This window comes from Culex pipiens, chromosome 1 (genome assembly GCF_016801865.2).
Source record: "Culex pipiens pallens isolate TS chromosome 1, TS_CPP_V2, whole genome shotgun sequence".
Taxonomy (NCBI): domain Eukaryota; kingdom Metazoa; phylum Arthropoda; class Insecta; order Diptera; family Culicidae; genus Culex; species Culex pipiens.
The window spans coordinates 91,347,486-91,367,372 of record NC_068937.1 but is presented as its reverse complement, the minus strand read 5'-3'; the positions used below and the strand labels follow the sequence as shown (position 1 = coordinate 91,367,372).

The window sequence follows — 19,887 nt, the reverse complement described above, 5'->3', positions numbered from 1 at the left end:
TTAATTAGTTTAATCTGTAATAAAAATCGAGACAACCAACAAAAAACTGACCCCTCAAGGGTTAATCTCACGCACAATCCATCGACAGAATGCGCAAATAGAAAAGACTAAGAGAAAAAAGAGCACTAACTCTCAGGGCAGGGGAGACACAATGATGTGCCGTCATCATGACAGAAAGGAGCATCGGGAAAAGGATCTTTGCCAGGCCACACATACAATAAAAAAAAATAGTGGTCCACATCTTGGAACCACCGTCGTCCTGTGACCGCTGCTGCTGCTGGGGCCACTTTGCAACGACACTGACGTCAACGCTTCCAAATCCGCTTAGTATGGGCCTAGGCCCGAGCGAGAAGATTCTTCTCTAGCAAATGTGTGTACTAAATAAAAGCACTAAGACTGAATGGAGGAAGAAGAAGATGATGCGAACCGGCAATGAGGCCAGGCGTCTAGACGCGGCAGACATGCCCAAGGACCTGCCGGTTTCGGTTTTTGTCGTCGTCGTCGCTCCGTAATAGAGTTTTCCACCGTCACCAATTTTGAGCTTGTGGAAGGTGGGGGGGGGGGGGGGGCAAAATTGGCAGGAGAAATGGGACCTATGAAACGGGCGAAACGAGACAGCGGCAAACCATTCATTATTTTAAATTGAGATGATGGAATTTATTGACAATGGGCCAACTTTTGCCAGCAGAAAGCAGCAGCAGCAGCTTCCATGACAGTTTTCCGCGGCACACTTTTGCTGGATGCTCTGCTCATTTATTGCAAACTATGAAGGGGGACTGTAAAAAATGCAAAAAAATAAAAAAAAATATAAAAATTGAAATAACAAGCTATGGTCTCAACATTTGAATGAAAAAAGTGTTTTAAAGTGCATTTTACACCTGCCCAGTTGTTTTGCAATCATTAGTTTTCAAAGTATCCATAAACTTTGAAAAATATTTGCAACGGCCTTACTGAAAATCAATAATAAAAAAAATAGGTTGAATAAGAATGTTGCTCAAGATTTCTCTTTAAAAATGGAGTATCAAGTTGCCCCTAACATTGTAAAAAAGCCGTATTAAGTTCGTATTTGAGTGCAATATTTTGATCAAATAGTTATTCATGACAGCCAAACATAATTGAATGTTTGTGATTTCAACTAATACAAAAAGTTTAATGTTTTGTGATAAATTGAGAGAGATACTCGCGAAACAAAAAAGGGGGTCAAGTTTCACAACTTTCTCCTACATAATTTACCCCTCAATTCAAATCAATGTTTTTAAGAATTGTTTGTTCAGTTAGATCATAATTGCGAAAAACGCTTTCAATAGTAACGCTTATAATTTTGAATTGCTAAATTTAATAAATATTAAATCAAATCATGAACCTATCAACCTAACATGCTCTCCTTGTCATTTTTTATCATTAATTTCTTAAGTTTAAACTTATCTCGGTTACAGAATAAACCAAAACAATAAATACAAAACATCAGTCCCATTTTTAATAATTTCTATTTTGCTCTTGTTTAGGACGTAAGTTTCAGTCAGAAGGGCGTCTATTTATTTTGATTGAGCTACACAAAAATTGCTAAATTAAAAATTGAATTGTTAAAAACAAGCAAAAGGTCGTTGAAAACGGTCAATGTTCTAAGAGCAATTCTCTACGAAATCGATCTTTTTTTTAGAATTTTAATTTTTGTATTTTTTTATCCGACTGAAACTTTTCTGGTGCCTTCCGTATGCCCAAAGAAGCCATTTTGCATCATTAGTTTGTCCATATAATTTTCCCTACCAATTTGGCAGCTGTCCATACAAAAATGGTGTAATTCAAAAATCTTTATCTTTTGAAGGATTTTTTTGGATCGATTTGGTGTCTTCCACAAAGTTGTAGGTATGGATATGGAATACACTGAAAAAATGATACACGGTAAAAAAAAATTTGCTGATTTTTTATTTAACTTTTTGTCACTAAAACTTGATTTGCAAAAAAAAACACTATTTTTAATTTTTTTATTTTTTTCGGAAATTTCCAGGTTGTGCAAAAAATCTTTGACCGAGTTATGAATTTTTTAATCAAGACTATTTTTTTCAAAAAATCGAAATATTTGTCGCAAAAATTTTTCAACTTCATTTTTCGATTGAAAATCAGATTTGCAATCAAAAAGTACTTTAGTGAAATTTTGATAAAGTCCACCGTTTTCAAGCTAAAGCCATTTTTAGGTAACTTTTTTGAAAATAGTCGCAGTTTTTCATTTTTTTAAATAAGTGCACATGTTGCACACTTTGGAAAAACAATATTTTTGAAAAGCTGAGAAAAATCTCAGCAACAAAGTTCAAACAAGTAAAACATAGAGAATTTTCTCAGCTTTTCAAAAATATTGTTTTCAAAAGTGGGCATACATGTGCACTAATTTAAAAAAATAAAAAACTTCGACTATTTTCAAAAAAGATTACCTAAAAATGGCTTTAACTTGAAAACAATGCACTTTATCAAAATTTCACTAAAGTACTTTTTGATTGCAAATTTGATTTTACATCGAAAAATGAAGTTGAAAATTGTTGCGACAAATATTTCGTTGTTTGAAAAAATCAGTATTGATTAAAAAATTCATGACTCGGTCAAAGATTTTTTGCACAACCTGGAAATTTCTGAAAAGTTGGCATTTGATGTCCTCTAAAACATATCAAAAAATGAAAAAAAATAAAAAATTTATTTTTTTTGTAAATCAAGTTTAAGTGACAAAAAGCTAAACAAAAAATCACCAAAAAAAATTTTACCGTGTATAAATTTTTTTCATTGTAGTCCATATCCATACCTACAACTTTGCGGAAGACACCAAATCGATCAAAACATTCCTTCAAAAGATACAGATTTTTGAATTTTCATACATCATTTTGGTAACGACAGCTGCCAAATTGGTATGGAAAATTATATGGACAACCTTATGATGCAAATGGCTTCTTTGGGCATACCGAAGGCACCAAAAAAGTGTCAGTCGGATTGAAAAATACAAAAAAATCGAATGACCGAAATTGGAGAGAACTGCTCATAAACAAAAAACACATTTTACAAAACATTGGAAAAGTTACATTAAACATTACAAAACATGAAGGCAAAAATATTATCAAAATTCAGGAGTATTCTATTAATGGAATTGAGACCAAAAATTGATTAAAAAATAATTATTTTTTCGAGTTTTTAAGTTCGTCTAAATGCTATGTTGTGTTGTTGAGGGGTGGAAGGACGATATTTTTATATTCATAGCAAGTCCAGCACTTCAAAATCAACTCGAAAAATCAGAGGACAGAAAGAGTATTTTTTTTCAATATACTTCTAATTTGAACGGAATTACATGTGCAATCAGCTAAAATTGTTTTAAAATGCACTTCCCTGCGTTCATACTCATTTTTAAGGTGGGAATTTTCGTTATTCTGTGTTTGTTTTTTTGAAAACTAATGATTGCAAAACATCTGAACTTGTGTAAAATGCATTTTGAAAGATTTTTTTTTATGTAAATGTTAAAACTATGTCTTGTTATTTATTTTTTTATTTTTATTTAATAAATACCTCAGTTTAAAAAAATTAAAGTCAATTTTCTATTTGTGATTCATAAACGTCTCTAAAACCATACAGAAAAAAGCTTTTCTTTTTAACAATAAAAAATAAATAAAATAAAACAAGCCAAACCATTTTAATGAAAAAAGTGTTTTAAAATGCATTTTACACCAGTCTTTTTGTGGAACTGTACATCTGAATTTCACAAAAGTTCAAAATACTTTTAAAGATGGCAAAACTTACTAAATTGTTTTCAGTGTTTTACACTTCTATTTCTATTAAAACTTAATAAAAAAAGTTTGCCCTTGATTAGTGGGCAGATTTTGAAGAGGTGGGAGGGTTGGCATAAACTTTGACAAATATTTGCAATTCGATATTTAAGAAATACATTGTAGAAAAAAGCAAAAACTGCTCGACAGTGGGTGCTCCATTGTGAACATTTTTTTATCAATTGGGACACTATTTTGATGTTTGAATTGTGACCTCAAACTGAAAAACTGAATTTTTAGATATTTAGAAAACTTTTGACAGAACCAATGAAAGCATGTCTCATGCATTTTGTGATTTTGAAAATTTTGGAATCGTGGTTCCTTTTTTTACCATACTGAATCTCAAACAGCATATTTTTACTAAAAAATGTTTTTTCAACTGGTAAATTGAAAATTTTGAAAAATCGTGCTCGATTCTTACGGTAAAAATAAGTAACTGTGCCAATTTTGAACCAAATCGTTTTTATCGTTGTAGATTGTATGGGAAAAATCGAAAAAATGTATGAGGAAAGGCAAAAATTTCAAATTCCGCCAAAAGGTAGCGTTAAATGTGTCGGATCATTGTCAAGTGTGAGATTCGTATGTACATTTTTTTTGCTGATTCAACAATTGTACAATCTCTCATAACTAAAAAGAGCAAAGTAATGAAAAGTCACAGCATCACAGTAAAAAATGGTTGGTTATGTTTGCATTGTTTCTTTGATTTGATTTCAATAGGTTTTCCTTGTTTGTACTTATCGTGAAGGTTCTAGACTCAAACAAGACAAATAATTGTTCAAACCGATCAAAAGTTCACATTTGATTCAAAATATTTGAACGTCAGGTGTAAAAAATTCACGGAGGTTTTCCCAACATCTCTCGTGTTATCAAAATTTCCACCAAAACCTCCTCCAACTTTCCGAGGAACAACCAGTCCAGCCCGGGGGGTCCGGTCTACATCCGTTCGACGGCCGCATCCATTTTTCAAGGGTTGATCCCCCGAGTCCTTCTCAATGAACCTAACCTCGCTCTGTCTTCACCGTTTCCTCCTCCTTGCAGAACCGTTACCGAAAAGTTTGAGTTTATATTTTTTAAATCCATCCCAACCAACAACAATTTCGCGCGACGAAGAAGACAACCCAGACGAGACGACGACCGACCGGGGTTTTCGGAAGAAGAAGAAGAACAAGAAGCACAGAGACTAATTTTCTGTGTCAGTAGGTTTCCTGCCGCGGGAGATGATGTCTTCTTCCGAATAGTCGATGTCTTCGTAGTGGTGCAAGGGTGACGGTGAGAGAATTAGGGAATCCCCTCGCTGCTCCGTAAAGGAGGAGTTGTGTGCGGTCCTCCAGACTATCGAGGAGTTCAGCTGGAGTCAAGATTCAAAGGTTCAGGATTTGAAGTTTGCGAGCGTGAGTTCGACCAGCCGTCACCGCTTGAGTTCCTCACCAACCTGCACTGCGCATGTCCACCCGAGCGTCCCCCCACCCCGCGTTGTATTTCCGGCGGTTCGGCTGCCCGATTCCTTCGCCGCTGTGTGTGCAACTAGGCTACGGTGGCACTGGGCTATCCATCCTGCGTAACGTTCGGCGCTGACGTCACGACCTGCGGGGAACTCACCCGAAGTTCGGTCGGTTTGGTTCGGTCGGTCCGCACGCCAGCAACCACGCTCGACGTTCCGGATCGGTCCCAACAGAACGTAGCAAAGCTTCAGTCGGTGCGGTCGTAACACCACAGCGCAAACGGGCACCCAAACGAGGCGAGCGATTCAAAGAAGAAGGGGGACACATACCGTCGTCTAAGGGGCACCACTTCCAGCGGAGTCAGTGTCCGAGGAAACTTCCGGCGCGCCAAACTCGTTAAAGTCGGTGTGTTGTGTGTTCTGTCGTTGCAGGTCGCGTCGAATGCGTAACGAGGTGTCGGTGTCGAGTGTGTATGCATTCAGGCGCAATCCAAGTGAAGAGTGCCATCTGGTGGCGAATCGCTGCTTAAAGTGAGTGCGAAGCAAGCTGAAACCGAAATCAAAGAAGCAAGGCTTTAAGAATCGTGTCGTGGTGCGGTGAAGGTAAAGGAAGGAGGAGGTCGTGTCGCGTCGAGAATCTCGTCGTCGCCGCCGTGGTGTGTTTTTGTAACAGTTTTTTGTAAGAAAAGGTGGTCGCACTGCAGCAATTCCGAGAGTTTAGTTTTGTACGAAACGTGTGGAGAACACACTTTTTAAAACGAGAGTTAAAGTTGATGTGCGTGTGTGCTAGAGTTTACCAGTTTTTAGCTTCATCAAAGTCTAGTGAAAGTGTTTATTTTTCTACCTCTCCCAGTCCCGTTTGTAAAGAGTAGAGTTCATAGTATCGAAAGTTATCAATGTTATCAAGCGTTCAGCACTACTCGTAATTTAAGCGTTGTAAGGACTCTCAGTAAACAGACTTGGTGGTAGCTTAAGGAAGAGACTCTCGCTACCAATGGGTGACTTTCTGTACGGTGGTTCGGTGCTGGCGAACGATTCGTGCGTGTCCAGCCAGTCGCTGCTGGATACGTTGAGCATCAACAACCTGCTGAACATCAAGCACCTGACAAACGGTTCGAACGTCGTTGGGGCGGGAGCTGGAGGCGGTCTTAGCCCATCCGTAGCTTCGGAACCTTCATCCAACAGTCCAAATTCGTCGTCGCTGGTTGATCCGTGTGACAACAACAACAGTTGCCAAAAGTTGGGCAAGAAGCCGGACGAGCAGGGTCTGTTGATAACGGGAACGGGTCCGATGGCTGCGTCCAACAACTCGAACATTCCAACCATTTCCAGCGCCGCAATGTCCTCGGAGGTCGCGGCCAGTGTCGTCAACACCCTATCGTCACTGCAGCTGTCCGCGGCGCAGCATTCCGACGATGATACGTCGACGTCCTCGCTGCTAAACGGCGGATCCATAGCTTCCCCGATCGCCTCCATGAACAACAACAACAACAACCCGAACGCAGCCAACAACAATCTGCTGATCGAGAACTCCGACCTGCACCTGTCAAGTGCCGCGGAAGAGCTCAGCCTAAAGGGCGCCGACCTGAGCTGTCTCGGAGTGACTTCGTCCTCCTCCCACATGGTCCTACCCCCGAACGGTGGACTCAACTTCGGAACAACCCCGGATCACGCCAGCAGCCCCTGGTCCACGAGCATAGACGAAGCCACCAGCTCGCACCTCTCGATCAACGGGCTCAGCGCGTTCCAGAACTTCTCCAGCAATCATCTCTACAACGGCGCCGCCGTGGCCGCTGCCGCTGCCGCAGCCGCCGCACAACAGCAACGCCGTGCCATCACCGCATCGCACGGTGGATTCCATCACGGCCTGTCCCCAACCAACACCAACCCCAACCACATGCTCCAACAACAGCAACAACAACAACACCCCAACCAATCCCAACAACAAAACCAGTTCAAGAACTCGTACCCAACCTGGTCCAACCCCGCCCCGTCCGGCCCCTGGTCCCAACAACCCCAGCACCCCCAACAACAACAACCACAACCCAACCCGATGAACTCCTGGAACCGCGGCCGTTCCGTCCCCAACAACATGAACCTGGGCAACGGCCTCACCGGATCCCTGCACGGTCCCCGCAAACCCCAGCACAACCAAGCCCTGTCCCCGTACGGAAACCACGGAATCCACCAACAGCAACAGCAACAACAATCCCAACAGCAACAACATCTTCAGCAATCGCTCTCGATGGCCGGGTCGAACCTGATCAACTCGCCCTCCAAGTACCGTCGGAGCACCTCCTACTCGGGCAAGTCCGGAATGGGGGGCGGTGTTGGTGGTAACGGTGGAAACAACGGCTTCGGAGGGCCACTCGATGTGGTTCAGCAGCTGGATGATAGCCGGGATCCGTTCCTGTCGGCGTACCAGGTGAGTGTGTTTAGACGTGTTTTTTTTTTTGTGTGTGTGTGCAGGTTATGTTACGAATACGGATGGGAAGGCGATGACGAAGGTGTGGGGTTTGTGCCAGCTATTCTTGGCTAACCTTGAATAATAGAAGGTGTGCGCGCGAATTCATTACCGACGCGTGGTTGCAGGGGAGGGAATTGGCAACATATGCACGGTGTTACAAAATATTTAGATAGCTTTTGCTGAACTTTCTAAACATTATTTAAAACTCCTCAGTGTTTGAACCAAACAATTTGTTAATAGTTGCTGTAGTTGGTGTTAGTTCAAATACTTCATCAATTTAGGAAGAGGTTACTCTTCTCTTACCATTTGATTTGTTATGCCCGTGAGATGAGTGAGATTCAATACGCGTGAGAAGGTCTAAAAATGTCAATTTTTAAATGAATCTAATTGAGCGTCCAATTTCCCGGGGTATCATAAACTCCGGGAAACGAGAATTTTTGAACCAATTTCCCAGGAAATTTCGGGAATTCCGGAAAATTTAAAGTTGCAGGAGGCAAAACAATATTCATATACTTCTAAATTTCAATAAAATTTCCAGTGCAATAAATTTAAAACATTCCCCTGCATTTATCATTATTTTTTACATGTGGAAATACGTTTAAAAATATTTTCAGCTTAAATAAAATTTCTTCAAAACTTTTTTTTTTAAATTTCTTCAAAACTTTTCAGCACTCAAATGAGCGCTAAGATGGAATTTTCAGCACTATTATTTTGGTTATGATAAGAAGGCCATTTTGTGACTATAGAAGTTTGTTTTTTCAAAACGAAAGAGGAAAAAAAATAGCTAATCAAATTCAAATTTTTGCTTGGTTTAAAAAAATTACATATTTTTTAAAGCGATCGAAAAGTTTCACGGAATTATTTAACATCATAAGATAGCCTAAAAGTTTGCATATTTATGTTTATTATCAAAGACAGAAGCTTTATTGACTAGGTGTATTTTTAATTGAGCATTCAAAGATTTGTTTGCCTCTTTTGAATACATTTTTATTTCGGGTTCTTTTATGGTTCCTGTATTTAGGAGGAAAATTCTGATATTTTTTAATATTCATTTAATTTTTCTTCCCATTTTTGCCACATAATTAGATCGTTAGCAAAACTCATGTAACAAAAAACTCTGCATATTTCATAGACTATAAATTGATAGGATTTTTGCCATTTCTTTTTTTCAACACATTGTAAAGTGTAGAAGAGATGATATTGGCACAGTTTTCTGAAGTTTTAACCCTAAAACTCAATCGTGTGATTTCGAATGTTTTTTTAAGTTCAAAATTGTTTGCATAAGAACGACCCTATAGACATCTATTGTGGCTCGTGCACTGCACTTTTAACTTTTTGTTTGATGAAAAATACGTTTTTTCGAAATATTGAGTACACCACTTATCGGACATTTAATTTTACACCAAAGTCCTTGTGTTACAAAATTTCTATCTCTTCACGGTTTTGAGCTTCATGTCAGAAATAAAAAAAAACTATTGGAAATTCAACGTACAGTGAAAAATTAATGATTGATTTATTATTGGAATGATTTGAATGTAGATTCTATCTGATAAGTGGATAATAATAATATGATCTCGAAGAACTTCGGCGTTTTAGCAATTTAAAAATATATCAACGATCAAATTCCGATTACCACAAAAAGCTTAATATTTCTAAGTGAAATTAGAAAAGGATTATATAATTTAATGATTACCTTATTTCACATTTTCCTCTTATGAAAACTTGTTTGATTACTTTTGGACGGAGTAGATTCTGCGGAATCAATCTGATTAAATATTGTATAAATCCAACCATCAAAGCCACGAACGATGTTTTTTCCTGTGAAAATCTAATCACTGATATCAACCGCGGCAGAAGCATCTTTTACGTGGAATGGTTTGATTTTTCTGCCAAATGCTTGTAATTATACCTGGGGGGATTTCGAGCCTTGGTGCGTCCGGACGAAATCTTGTTTCGGTTTTCTACCGAAAAACAAATTGGAATTGCTTTTAACTTGAAAATCCCTTTTCTCCCAATTTGACTTGGCATTAATTTGGAACTTTTATAGTACAATCATGAATTTTGATTAATTCGAAAAAGGTAGTCAAAGTTACCTATCAGTGATAATTTCGTTAAAATGACATATTTAGGATTTTCTTGCAGAATTTACCATTAATAATCTAAGCCTTATTAGTAAAAAATTGCTTTTTTGTTTTGTTTTTATAAATAATAATAATTTAAACGACAAGTGTAGGCTGATAGGTCAAACATTTTAATTATTAATTCGTTGTTTTATTGGTCCAATCATCAATCATAGCAACAAAGCCAAATGATTTTTTTTTTTTTCATAAAATTATTTTTATTAGGTCCTTTTCGGTACTGGGACCTGGTTAGGACCGAGTCGGCTTTTGTAATAAGCCAAATGATTACAATAACAATAAAATGACTTATTAATTTGTATGAAACCAAATAGGGTTTAAATTTCGCAATTTCTCGCTCCGTTGCAACGTCACGGCGTGATCGATGTGGCAAATGAAAAGTTCGACTTCAATGTCTACTGGTGGAAAATTCAATTTCCAATCCGTATCTGTGATAATATTTTAGTTTAGGACAGGACATATTTAAAAAAAACGTTACTTATTCCACCTTTAGGTGGTTGGTGCCTTCCTCTCATTTATAGTGATTCCAACCCCCCTAAAGTGTCCACATGCTCATGGATCTCCCCTAACGTTCGCAGCACCTAAGAGGTCCTAATAAAAATAAGTGATGAGCAAAAAAACAGTCTACCTACAGACTTTTTGTCAAAATTATACAGACACGGCCTTTGAGGAAAATGGCATCCCTCTACACGGCTTTTTCGTGGCGATCAGACCCGACCAGTTGAACTTATGTGAATTCAGACCATTTTTAAACTGCTTGTAATTTAAGATAGGTAAGTCAGATCTTGAAAATTCTTACTCCACCTAAAAGGTCTTCTCATATGCTTTCTAAAAATATATAACATGTGAGGGTTTAATGAAAAAACCACCCTTTTTACCATAATTTTAATTTAATATGAAACAGTTTTTTAACATAACTTTTTAAATACTTGATAAAACTGCATGAATTTAAATAGCAACTTAGGGGACGTTAAGACGGATCGATTAAAACCATTCCGGCCAAAATCGGTTGAGCCTGTGACGAGATATTCCAGTGACATTGATTTGGTACACATGTCTACATACAGCCAAACACACAGACATTTGCTCAGCTGGTGATTCTGAGTCGATATGTACAAATGAAGGTAGGCCTAGGAGGTCTAATTAAAAAGTTTATTTTCCGACTGATTTTATAGCCTTTCCTCAGTAAGGTGAGGAAGGCAAAAAGTGAATAATTTCGTGACGTTGAAACGCCGAAATGTGTCAAAAGCTTATTAAATTTTCAATTAGCAAAATATGTCTGTAACTTTTGTCTGTTTTAACTATTCAATTTACTAAAGATAGTTATGTCATCAAATTTCAAATCTGGTACATTTTACCAAAAGTAATTTCGCTAGCAAGACGTTTCACCGGATAGAAATTTTAAAAGATTTTTTTTTGTATAAAGAATCAGAGGGTAAGCTTTAATTTAGGCTTAATTTTTTTTGTTCAACGTGTTTAAAAGTCCACAGAAAAAGTTTCCTCAAAAAGTCTTGTTTTCACAACACATTCATACTCAAAGAAAACACAATTATTTTCATTGATATATTGCTATCGACCTGTAATGATTGGAATAACTCAAAAAAGTATAATTTAAAAATGTTTCTAAACTGCACATTTTTTAAAAAAAAAGAACCATCTCTTCAACTAGTTGAAAGAACTGTTAAAGTTTGAAAGAATGCAAAAACGGATAGAAATGATTTATTTGGGCAATCCAATTCATTTAAAAAAAACTGGAAATTTGGTAGTACTATAATATTTGTATTTATAAACTAATGCTGTTATTCATAAGAATGCAAACAAAAATCAAAGAAATAAATTAGCATAACCTTTGTCATAATTCAAAGATCTGCAGCTTAAGTCTATTTTTGTAATGTCATTAGAAACAGTTGTTGGAAAGGTAATTTATTTTTGGATACTGATTTTTACTCATAGAAATTGTTTAATATTCGGCTAAATGGCCATCTGACAAAATTACCTTTGGCAAAACGATCTTCGGCGCAAAGTCCCGCATCCTTAAAAATCGTAAACATTTTTGGTGATGTTCAATATTTCGATGCTTCTGTACTCGCTTGTACTAAGCTTGCCGAGGTGAGCATCCAGAGATCCTAAGAGTTTGAGATCTCCTAGTATTTTTGACGGTAAAATATGATAAAATATCATCATTTTAAGATTTATTTTTAAACAGAATAAAAACGTACAAATATTCTTGGATATCGCTAAACGGTGCCCATCAATCAAAATATGTTTCACCAAGATTTTGGTTACTCACATTTTACTATACTAAAATAAAAGAATCTATCTATATAATTTTCAGTGGACTCTCTCTGTGTCGACATTGAAAGGATTGTCGGGAGCGGGAGGTATCAAATTATAAAACGAAAAAATCAAATCAAGCTTTTGAAAAGTCTGAAAAAATTATTGACAGATGGAGCATTATTGATACCGAGAAGATCGACAGCCAGAGAGTCGACTGTATTTTTCATCCCATAAAGTATCATCTTCAAATTATTTGCAAAAAAGTTTGACCTTTTTTACAACAAGAACATTGAAGGATTGGGGTCATAAGTTTGATAATTTTAGAATAAGAAGACAACAACTTCCTTGGACTCTGTGCTAAAGTTCATTGATGCCAAAAGACAATGCCAAATTGAATACCCTCGATGTAACCATTTCCAGTCCAAAAGAACCGAAACTGTCCCATCCCGATTCACTTACATCGAACAAAATTACACCATCCCATCCGCAAAACATGCGGAGCAGACCCTTAAATTGGTGCCAAACGCATTTCTGCCAAAAAGAGGATAAAAAAACATCTTGTCCTGCTGACTCAGTGGTGAGTGCTGTCATCGACATCGTCGTCGTCTTCAAGTCTAGCCATCACGACATGGTTCCAGTACATAAGCAAAGTCCATGTGGTTGGTTCTATTAAGTTCATTTTCACGCAATGTTGTTGGATGACTGTATTTGTACGTTTGAATAATTTGTTTTCAACTAATCAATTTATCCAAAGAATGGCTTGAAAAAGATATGTTTTTTTCAATAAAACCACCCAACAGTTTCGTTTTTCTCACCTTATTTCCCCAAACTATCACTTTAATGCCTCCGAGGGATACAGCACAAAATCACAAGAAAACGGTGGAAAAACCTTCACCCATTGATGTGTGTGTGTGCATTTTCCCTTAAGTAATCACGCTGAAAGCGTGTTTGATGTTTCATCGTTTGGTTCTGCCAGAGAAAACACGAGTGTTGAACTATACCTTCTTGAAGTTGATGCGATCCCGTCCGGGTGGCATCATGCTCCTAGATGGAGAAGTGGCTGCAACTTGCTTTGAAACATAAAACATCACCCCTGAAGGTAGAACATGCAGTTCCGATGGAATAGTGAAGCTCAAATGAGTTTGATATTTTGTAGTTGGTAAAACGATAAAGTATCTTCTTGCTTAAATGGGAGCTACTTAGCTTTAAACCAAATTTACACCCCGTGGAGTGCAGCTAAGAGATCCAGCAAAAATTTTCTGTAATGATTTTAGATTGAAGGAAACCTTAAAAACTGTGGAGTTCCATTTTAAATTTTTTAAGGACTGAACGATAAAAAAAATGTGTTTCTTCTCAATTTTTTTCTGCCAAACCTTTCCTTTCGTTGCGACACCTGGGATTACGTTGGTGAGACTGTCTTGTTACAAAATAATAATGCTTTGATTAGGTTCTTTGTCTTTTCCCTTTGGCGTATGGCTAAGTTCATTGTTTTGCGTACATCAACCCCAAACGCAGTTTATTTTTACCAATATTGGCATCAGATCAGAGCGCAAAGTGAAACCTTGCGCGTGGCTAAACACATGATACAAACCCTGGTTGAATTTTTCTTGTCTTCTTGTCTTCTTGTCTTCTTGTCTTCTTGTCTTCTTGTCTTCTTGTCTTCTTGTCTTCTTGTCTTCTTGTCTTCTTGTCTTCTTGTCTTCTTGTCTTCTTGTCTTCTTGTCTTCTTGTCTTCTTGTCTTCTTGTCTTCTTGTCTTCTTGTCTTCTTGTCTTCTTGTCTTCTTGTCTTCTTGTCTTCTTGTCTTCTTGTCTTCTTGTCTTCTTGTCTTCTTGTCTTCTTGTCTTCTTGTCTTCTTGTCTTCTTGTCTTCTTGTCTTCTTGTCTTCTTGTCTTCTTGTCTTCTTGTCTTCTTGTCTTCTTGTCTTCTTATCTTCTTGTCTTCTTGTCTTCTGTATCCGACAATCATGCTGACACGTTGGACCTTTCTTTTGCAATTTTAGAGTAGAGCAATTGGAATTCGAGAACCATGATTCCAAAAATGCCACTCCTTACAAACCAATTTCCATCATCTCTACTTCATCGGTCACTTTGAGCTCCTTCCGTAGCCATCAATCCCGTTGAAGCCCGTCCACTTCCGGCAAACCTCACTATGCCCTTCCTCAAGACCTCCCGGAGTGATAAGCACCGGTGGCGAACTTCGGTGCATGTGAATCCGTAATGGCTTTTCAAGCTTTTTTATTTCCATTTCTCACCTCCGGCCGAGCATTTGCTCCGGCCGAGTGTTTATCCTTGGCCAGAATCCGGGAGACCTCCCCCGAAGCTGGTGCTGGTGAGAATCAAGTGCGGGACCCGGAAAGGACATCAAACGCCGGCTTTGCTTAAAAAGAGTGAGGGTGAGCAGTAAATTCATCATCACCCGGAGGGCCACATCTCGGCAGTCAGTCGTCTGACTCGTCATCGTCCAGGATCTCTCGACGAAAAAACAGCCTGTGGCGAGTATTTCAGCAGTAAAAAAGCTTCATGAAACGGTTGGGAACGATCTACCTATCGGAGATTTTCTTAACATTCTTAAATTAGCACTTAGTGTCGATTTAGTGCCGAAAACAAGCCCTTCTACGATAAGAACAGCTTAAAAACTGGTGACAGCTTGAGATTCCCAGCGGCTACCTGCTGCATCTGTGTATGTGTCCAGGATCAAACTGCTGCTCTCGAGATATCCACATAACTCGGATGCCGGTAGGCCTTTTTGCAGCAGCCCGGGAACGTAATGACGTCATTAAAAGATAACTTTGACCTAGATTTCAAAAACCGGCCGGGGACCGGAATGACGGAGTTGACGCGTTCTCTGGGAAGTATTTTTTTTTCTTCTTCTTCTTCTTTTCATTTTTGTTTGTGTTTTCTGTGCCAACCCGGCCTGGCAGGTTGTTATTCCCGACTTTATCATCTTCGTGCGAGAGGCCTTCTAACTGCGGTGGTCAGCGAAGGGAAAAGTCGTTGATGTTCAACTTTTAAGTTTAAACGAGAGAGCACAAGGGCATCGAAATTTTAAGATTATTTCAAAATTTCAAAAAAAAAATCTCAAAAGCAAAAAGTGCTCTCTCGTTGGTTGGGACTAGTTGGGAAACTTAGCAAGATTAGCTCAAACGATTTCAAAATATGACTAATAAACTATATGAATTTTGTGCACGGTGTTTTTTTCTGGAAAAACTGTCTTTTAAGAAATTTTATCAGCGAAATGTTTTATTGAAAAATTCCTGTAATATCTATTTTTATAGTTTTATTTTGTTTTAAATTCCTTAATAATTTGTTGAAAACCTTTCAATAACAGTTCAGGAATTCATTTGACAAGATTCCTGTGTCATTACTCATCAAAAGGTGCAAAATAAGACACGAAAAAACTTTGTTAAAATGTTGTTAAAGGTTTTAGATCAGTGGTTCTCAACTTAGATTGATCCTTGTCCCTTAAGCTTATTTTCAAAAACCTTAGCTTGAAAAAAATATTTTAAGAAGTCAAATAACTTTTTGTTGAACAAATTCTCACAAAAAATATTATTTGAAGACATCACTATTTTTGAAAGTTCTATTTATGTTTTAAAAGATGCAAAAACTTCCAGGGATTCATGTGAATAAAGTTCTAAATAAATGAATTCTTGCAAAACCCCACAAATACAGACTTTCAAAAGCTGCTCTGCTAATTGTTAAAGAGTTTTTTGTTTATCAATTTCAGTTTTAATTAATTTTATTGATAAATAATTAGTTCACAATTTCGAATTTGTTATTACCTCTTAGAGTTTTGGAGTGCCTTTCAACGATGTTCATTTTGAGTACGCCATCAAATCGGGCGTCCAATGTTACATAAAAGTCCCTTTGACACCAAATTTCTATCTCATCACCGTTTCAGGCTGCAAATTATTGAAAAACACCTCTTTTTTCGCATGTTCAAAAATGGGAGGGGTCGTACCGTCCCTCCGTCACGAGATATCAAAAAACGGACCTCAGATTCGTAATCAGGGACAAAAGTTACCCCTTAGGACAAAGTTTCACGCAAATCGAAGAGGGGTCGGGGCAACTTTTCCCGATTCCGTGTGAGTTGGTAGAGAATTACCCATTTAAGAACTGGTCATGTTTCAAAATATGTAAAAATTCAGCTTTATTGATTTGAGGAAACCCATTTTTTGAAAATTTGCTCATGTTTGAGAGAAACTTTAAATTTTTTTTAAAATATGTTTATAAAATTAATCTTTTGAAGAAAAGCTAACACCTTAAACAAATTTAATTAAAAATCTTTTTCAATTTCAAGGAATAATTTAAACTTTATAAGGATTAATGATTTTGCAAAAACTATAAAATCATTGCATTAAGGTCTATAAATAAATAATTTAATTTTCAAATAAAGACAATTAAAATTGAAATGAAAATAATAAATCCAACTACATCTTTTGAAATGAATTTGCATGTTATTTTTTTTTACGATTTTGGTCAGTATTGCATAAAAATAAAGTTTCGTTGAAAATTTTTATTTTAAAGAAAAACTTGCGAAACTTTGACAATCGCTGTGTTTATTACAAATTTTAGCCTAAAAGTGTGCATATTTTATTCATTAGGCCAAATCGGCCCTTATCAAGGTAATTGTAAAAAAATAACATTCAATTGTTTGTTTATCTAAGTTTATTAAATTTTCATAAGATGTATAAAAGTTTTAAGTTAATATACATAAAATTCTGATGCACCCAAAACCATTTTTTAGCAAGGATCAACAGTTTTCCATATTTGCTATTAACCTTATTCTACTGAAAATACCAATAAATCTGAAGCTATTATTGATTCATGTTTCAGTAACACTTGAAAATTGTAACCTAGAAACTTATTTATGCTTCTTTTAGTGTGAAATTGTCCAAAAAATCCGATTCGATTATCATTGAGCAATGTATACTATTTATCAATGTTTACTCAATTATATTTAACTAATCATTGGAACTTTTCAAAATTTGTAGAAAAATACTTCTTGAGGTACTTTCACACTTCTCTAACTAAGTCAATATGGTTCCTTTCGTTTTTTTTTCATTATACAAAAAAAAAACTTAAACATATTAATGTTTTACGGTATGTCGTCTGCAAATGTCTAAAATAGTCTTGCAGACCTTTGGAATTATATTGCGACGATATCGTAACATTTCAAACATGATTTCAACATTATTTTGTCAAGTCTTGAAATGTTTAGACTAATCAGACGATTTCAGGTGTTGGCAGATGATAAATGGGACATTCACAAACTATGAAAAAAAAAATGTTTAATGATTGAAGCTGTTTCTGTCTTGATCAACATTGTTTACAAAATTTTAAACATTTTCTTATTTTTGACATTTTTACTTTTCAAACGAAAGTAAGACGTTTCTGGGAGATTTTAACGTCATTTTCAGACGTTTGTTAATGAATTTAAATTTAATGTGGATAATTGAAGGACCATTTTCAAACTACGTAGAAATTGTTTAACCAAAATAGCAATGCAATTTTGGGCAACAAAACCTTTAACAAAAGGTTCTGCAATAAGAGATTCTTTAATCTCCTCATCACTGGCTGCCCACCCTCTTTTAATCATCCCAGTGTTTTGCTTTCGGTATGAAGCTCCTAGCTGAAGCAACACAGTGCTGCAGTACGAGAGATGACGATGAGAATGTTGACGGTTCACACCTTTGCTGGGAAATGCTCCTCTTTTTTTTTTCGTCCAGCTCTCATGCTGGTTTTTTTCCTCGCACCTGAAGCAGCATTCAAATAGTTTTACCAGTCTCGTCTCACCTGGGTGAAAGTGGGTGGTGGTGAGTTGGAGGAATGTTGACTGGAATGGGGAAGTGAAGAACAGGGGGAGATACTCGAGAGTAGATTAATGCTAATTTAAAATATATATGCAAAATTTGCATATCAAATTCGGATTTGCTGGAGTGTGAGCGATGACGAAATCATCGGAGCGTTCGAGTGGCAGCTTTTGTGCTTGTTTTTTTTTTTCGTGTGTGTGTGTGCTGTTGCAGCAACACTTTTCAAGTGCTATGCATTTTGTGAAATGGTAATAAGTTGCTCGAACTCTTTTAGTTTGAATTATTCTGATGGTGAATTAATTTCAAGTTGTCATAATGTAAATATTGAAGTAGAAATAAACGTAATGTTTGTAAATTTTTTTTTCTCATGTGAGTTTACCTTGTACATCAAAAATCCTTGAAAAATAATCAAAAATATAAAAAAAAATATGAATTGTAAATAACTTGTTGTTCAGGGTCTTAAGATTTGGAGATTTGAAGTTTTAAATATTTGAAGATATAAAGATTTGGAGATTGAAGTTCAAGACTTGAAGATTAGAAAGATTTGAATAAATTCAATAAAAAACAAAATCCATAACGTAATTTTTGAACGCCCCTCAGTTAACCACTCACTCACACGCTCCCGTGCACAATCCATTAGGCCACAATAACTCTCGAAACCCTATTGCTTAGCTGTCGGATTACTGGCCTTCCCCTCGCCTCACGAGGGCGAAATATTTTCCCTCGTTTTTCACGTGCCCAAGGTAAACCAGCTCTCCTCCCTCGACCCCACCCCAAATGCGGGCGCGACGTGGCACCGGAAGTCGGGAATCAAAACCCACCCCGAAAAAAAAGTGAGCAAGGAAAGCCAAGGAAATTTCCTCAGATTTTTCGACTGTTTTTTCTCTCATGTGTGTGTGTGGTTGCTCGTTTTGGCAACGGGTTTATTGGTGGTGCCGGTGGCGGTTTTTTTTTAATTTTGAGGGTGAGATTCGGGAAAGGAACCGGAAACGATGAAAAATATGTCCTACGTGGGAAGATTATGGAAATGTTGTTGTTGTTTGTGTTGGTATTGCCTCCGTCTGGCGGTTCCAGGATTGTGTGTGAGTGTGCAGTTGCTCTTTTTAACTTCTTGCTTTTCTTTGGAAAAAAAATGGTAAGGCGGCAGTGTTTTTGAATTTTCCCCTCGGGGGCAACCGAATGGTAATCGAATGACGTCCTCCGAAATCGCTTACTAAATCCTTTTTGTGGGCACGCTGCAGGGATGGAAATGTCAATAGCTTACCATTTGTATTTCAAACTATTTGTGATCAGTTGATCAGTTTGATAAAAAAAAATCAAATGAAATTGACTGTTTAAATTAAAGAAAGCTCAAGTTGAAATATGAATTGTCAATCAATCAAAAAAATCAATTAAAAAATAAATCGCATTTTTATTAGAAATTCTAATGTATTTTCTAATCTAATCTAATCTGATCAGTCCCTAGCGCAGCCAATTCGAAGGGATCCTGGAGAGTGCCTTAGGTTAGATTACGCCTAGCACTCTTCTTGTCATTTATTAACATTTGTAGTGCGCCTTTGCATTAGAATGCATTGAAACATCACAAGCGCTTTACAGCGGCCAGGCCTACTGCGTAAAGTCGTATCGCAGAGACATGATTCGTTTGAAGTGGGTTAAGTTTGAGCACAGAGTGTTCGAACAACAACACAATTCTGAATCGACAGGGGAGGAAGAAGCGTGGGGGACACACCACCATACGCTCCGAGATTTGGTTTTATTCGTTGGGAGCACCATGCTCAGAAGGTTTGGTACTCTGGGACCCTCTGGGATGAGACATAGGGGGATGGCGTCGCTATTTTTAGACCACGTTTTCCCTCTTTTTCTCCATCGAAACCGACTACTTTATCGACTTCATTTTGCTGGGCGAGATAGGACGCCGTTTATTTTTAGATGATGACTCAGCACTTTTCC

General features: G+C 37.2%; 1 protein-coding gene across 3 annotated transcripts in view; it reads left to right on the top strand.

The window, feature by feature from the left end:
- LOC120424580 (uncharacterized protein DDB_G0283357-like) overlaps positions 1-19,887 on the top strand; it is a 334,472-nt gene that overhangs the window by 8,822 nt on the left and 305,763 nt on the right. Inside the window, exon 2 of one of the 3 annotated variants that reach the window (XM_039588746.2) lies at positions 5,674-7,666. In XM_039588746.2, coding sequence (XP_039444680.1) covers positions 6,236-7,666 — 1,431 coding nt within the window. In that variant the 5' untranslated portion in view covers positions 5,674-6,235. Of the gene's footprint in view, positions 1-4,926; positions 7,667-19,887 lie in introns of those variants that run through there. The other 2 variants (XM_039588747.2, XM_039588748.2) reach the window with 2 other exon arrangements.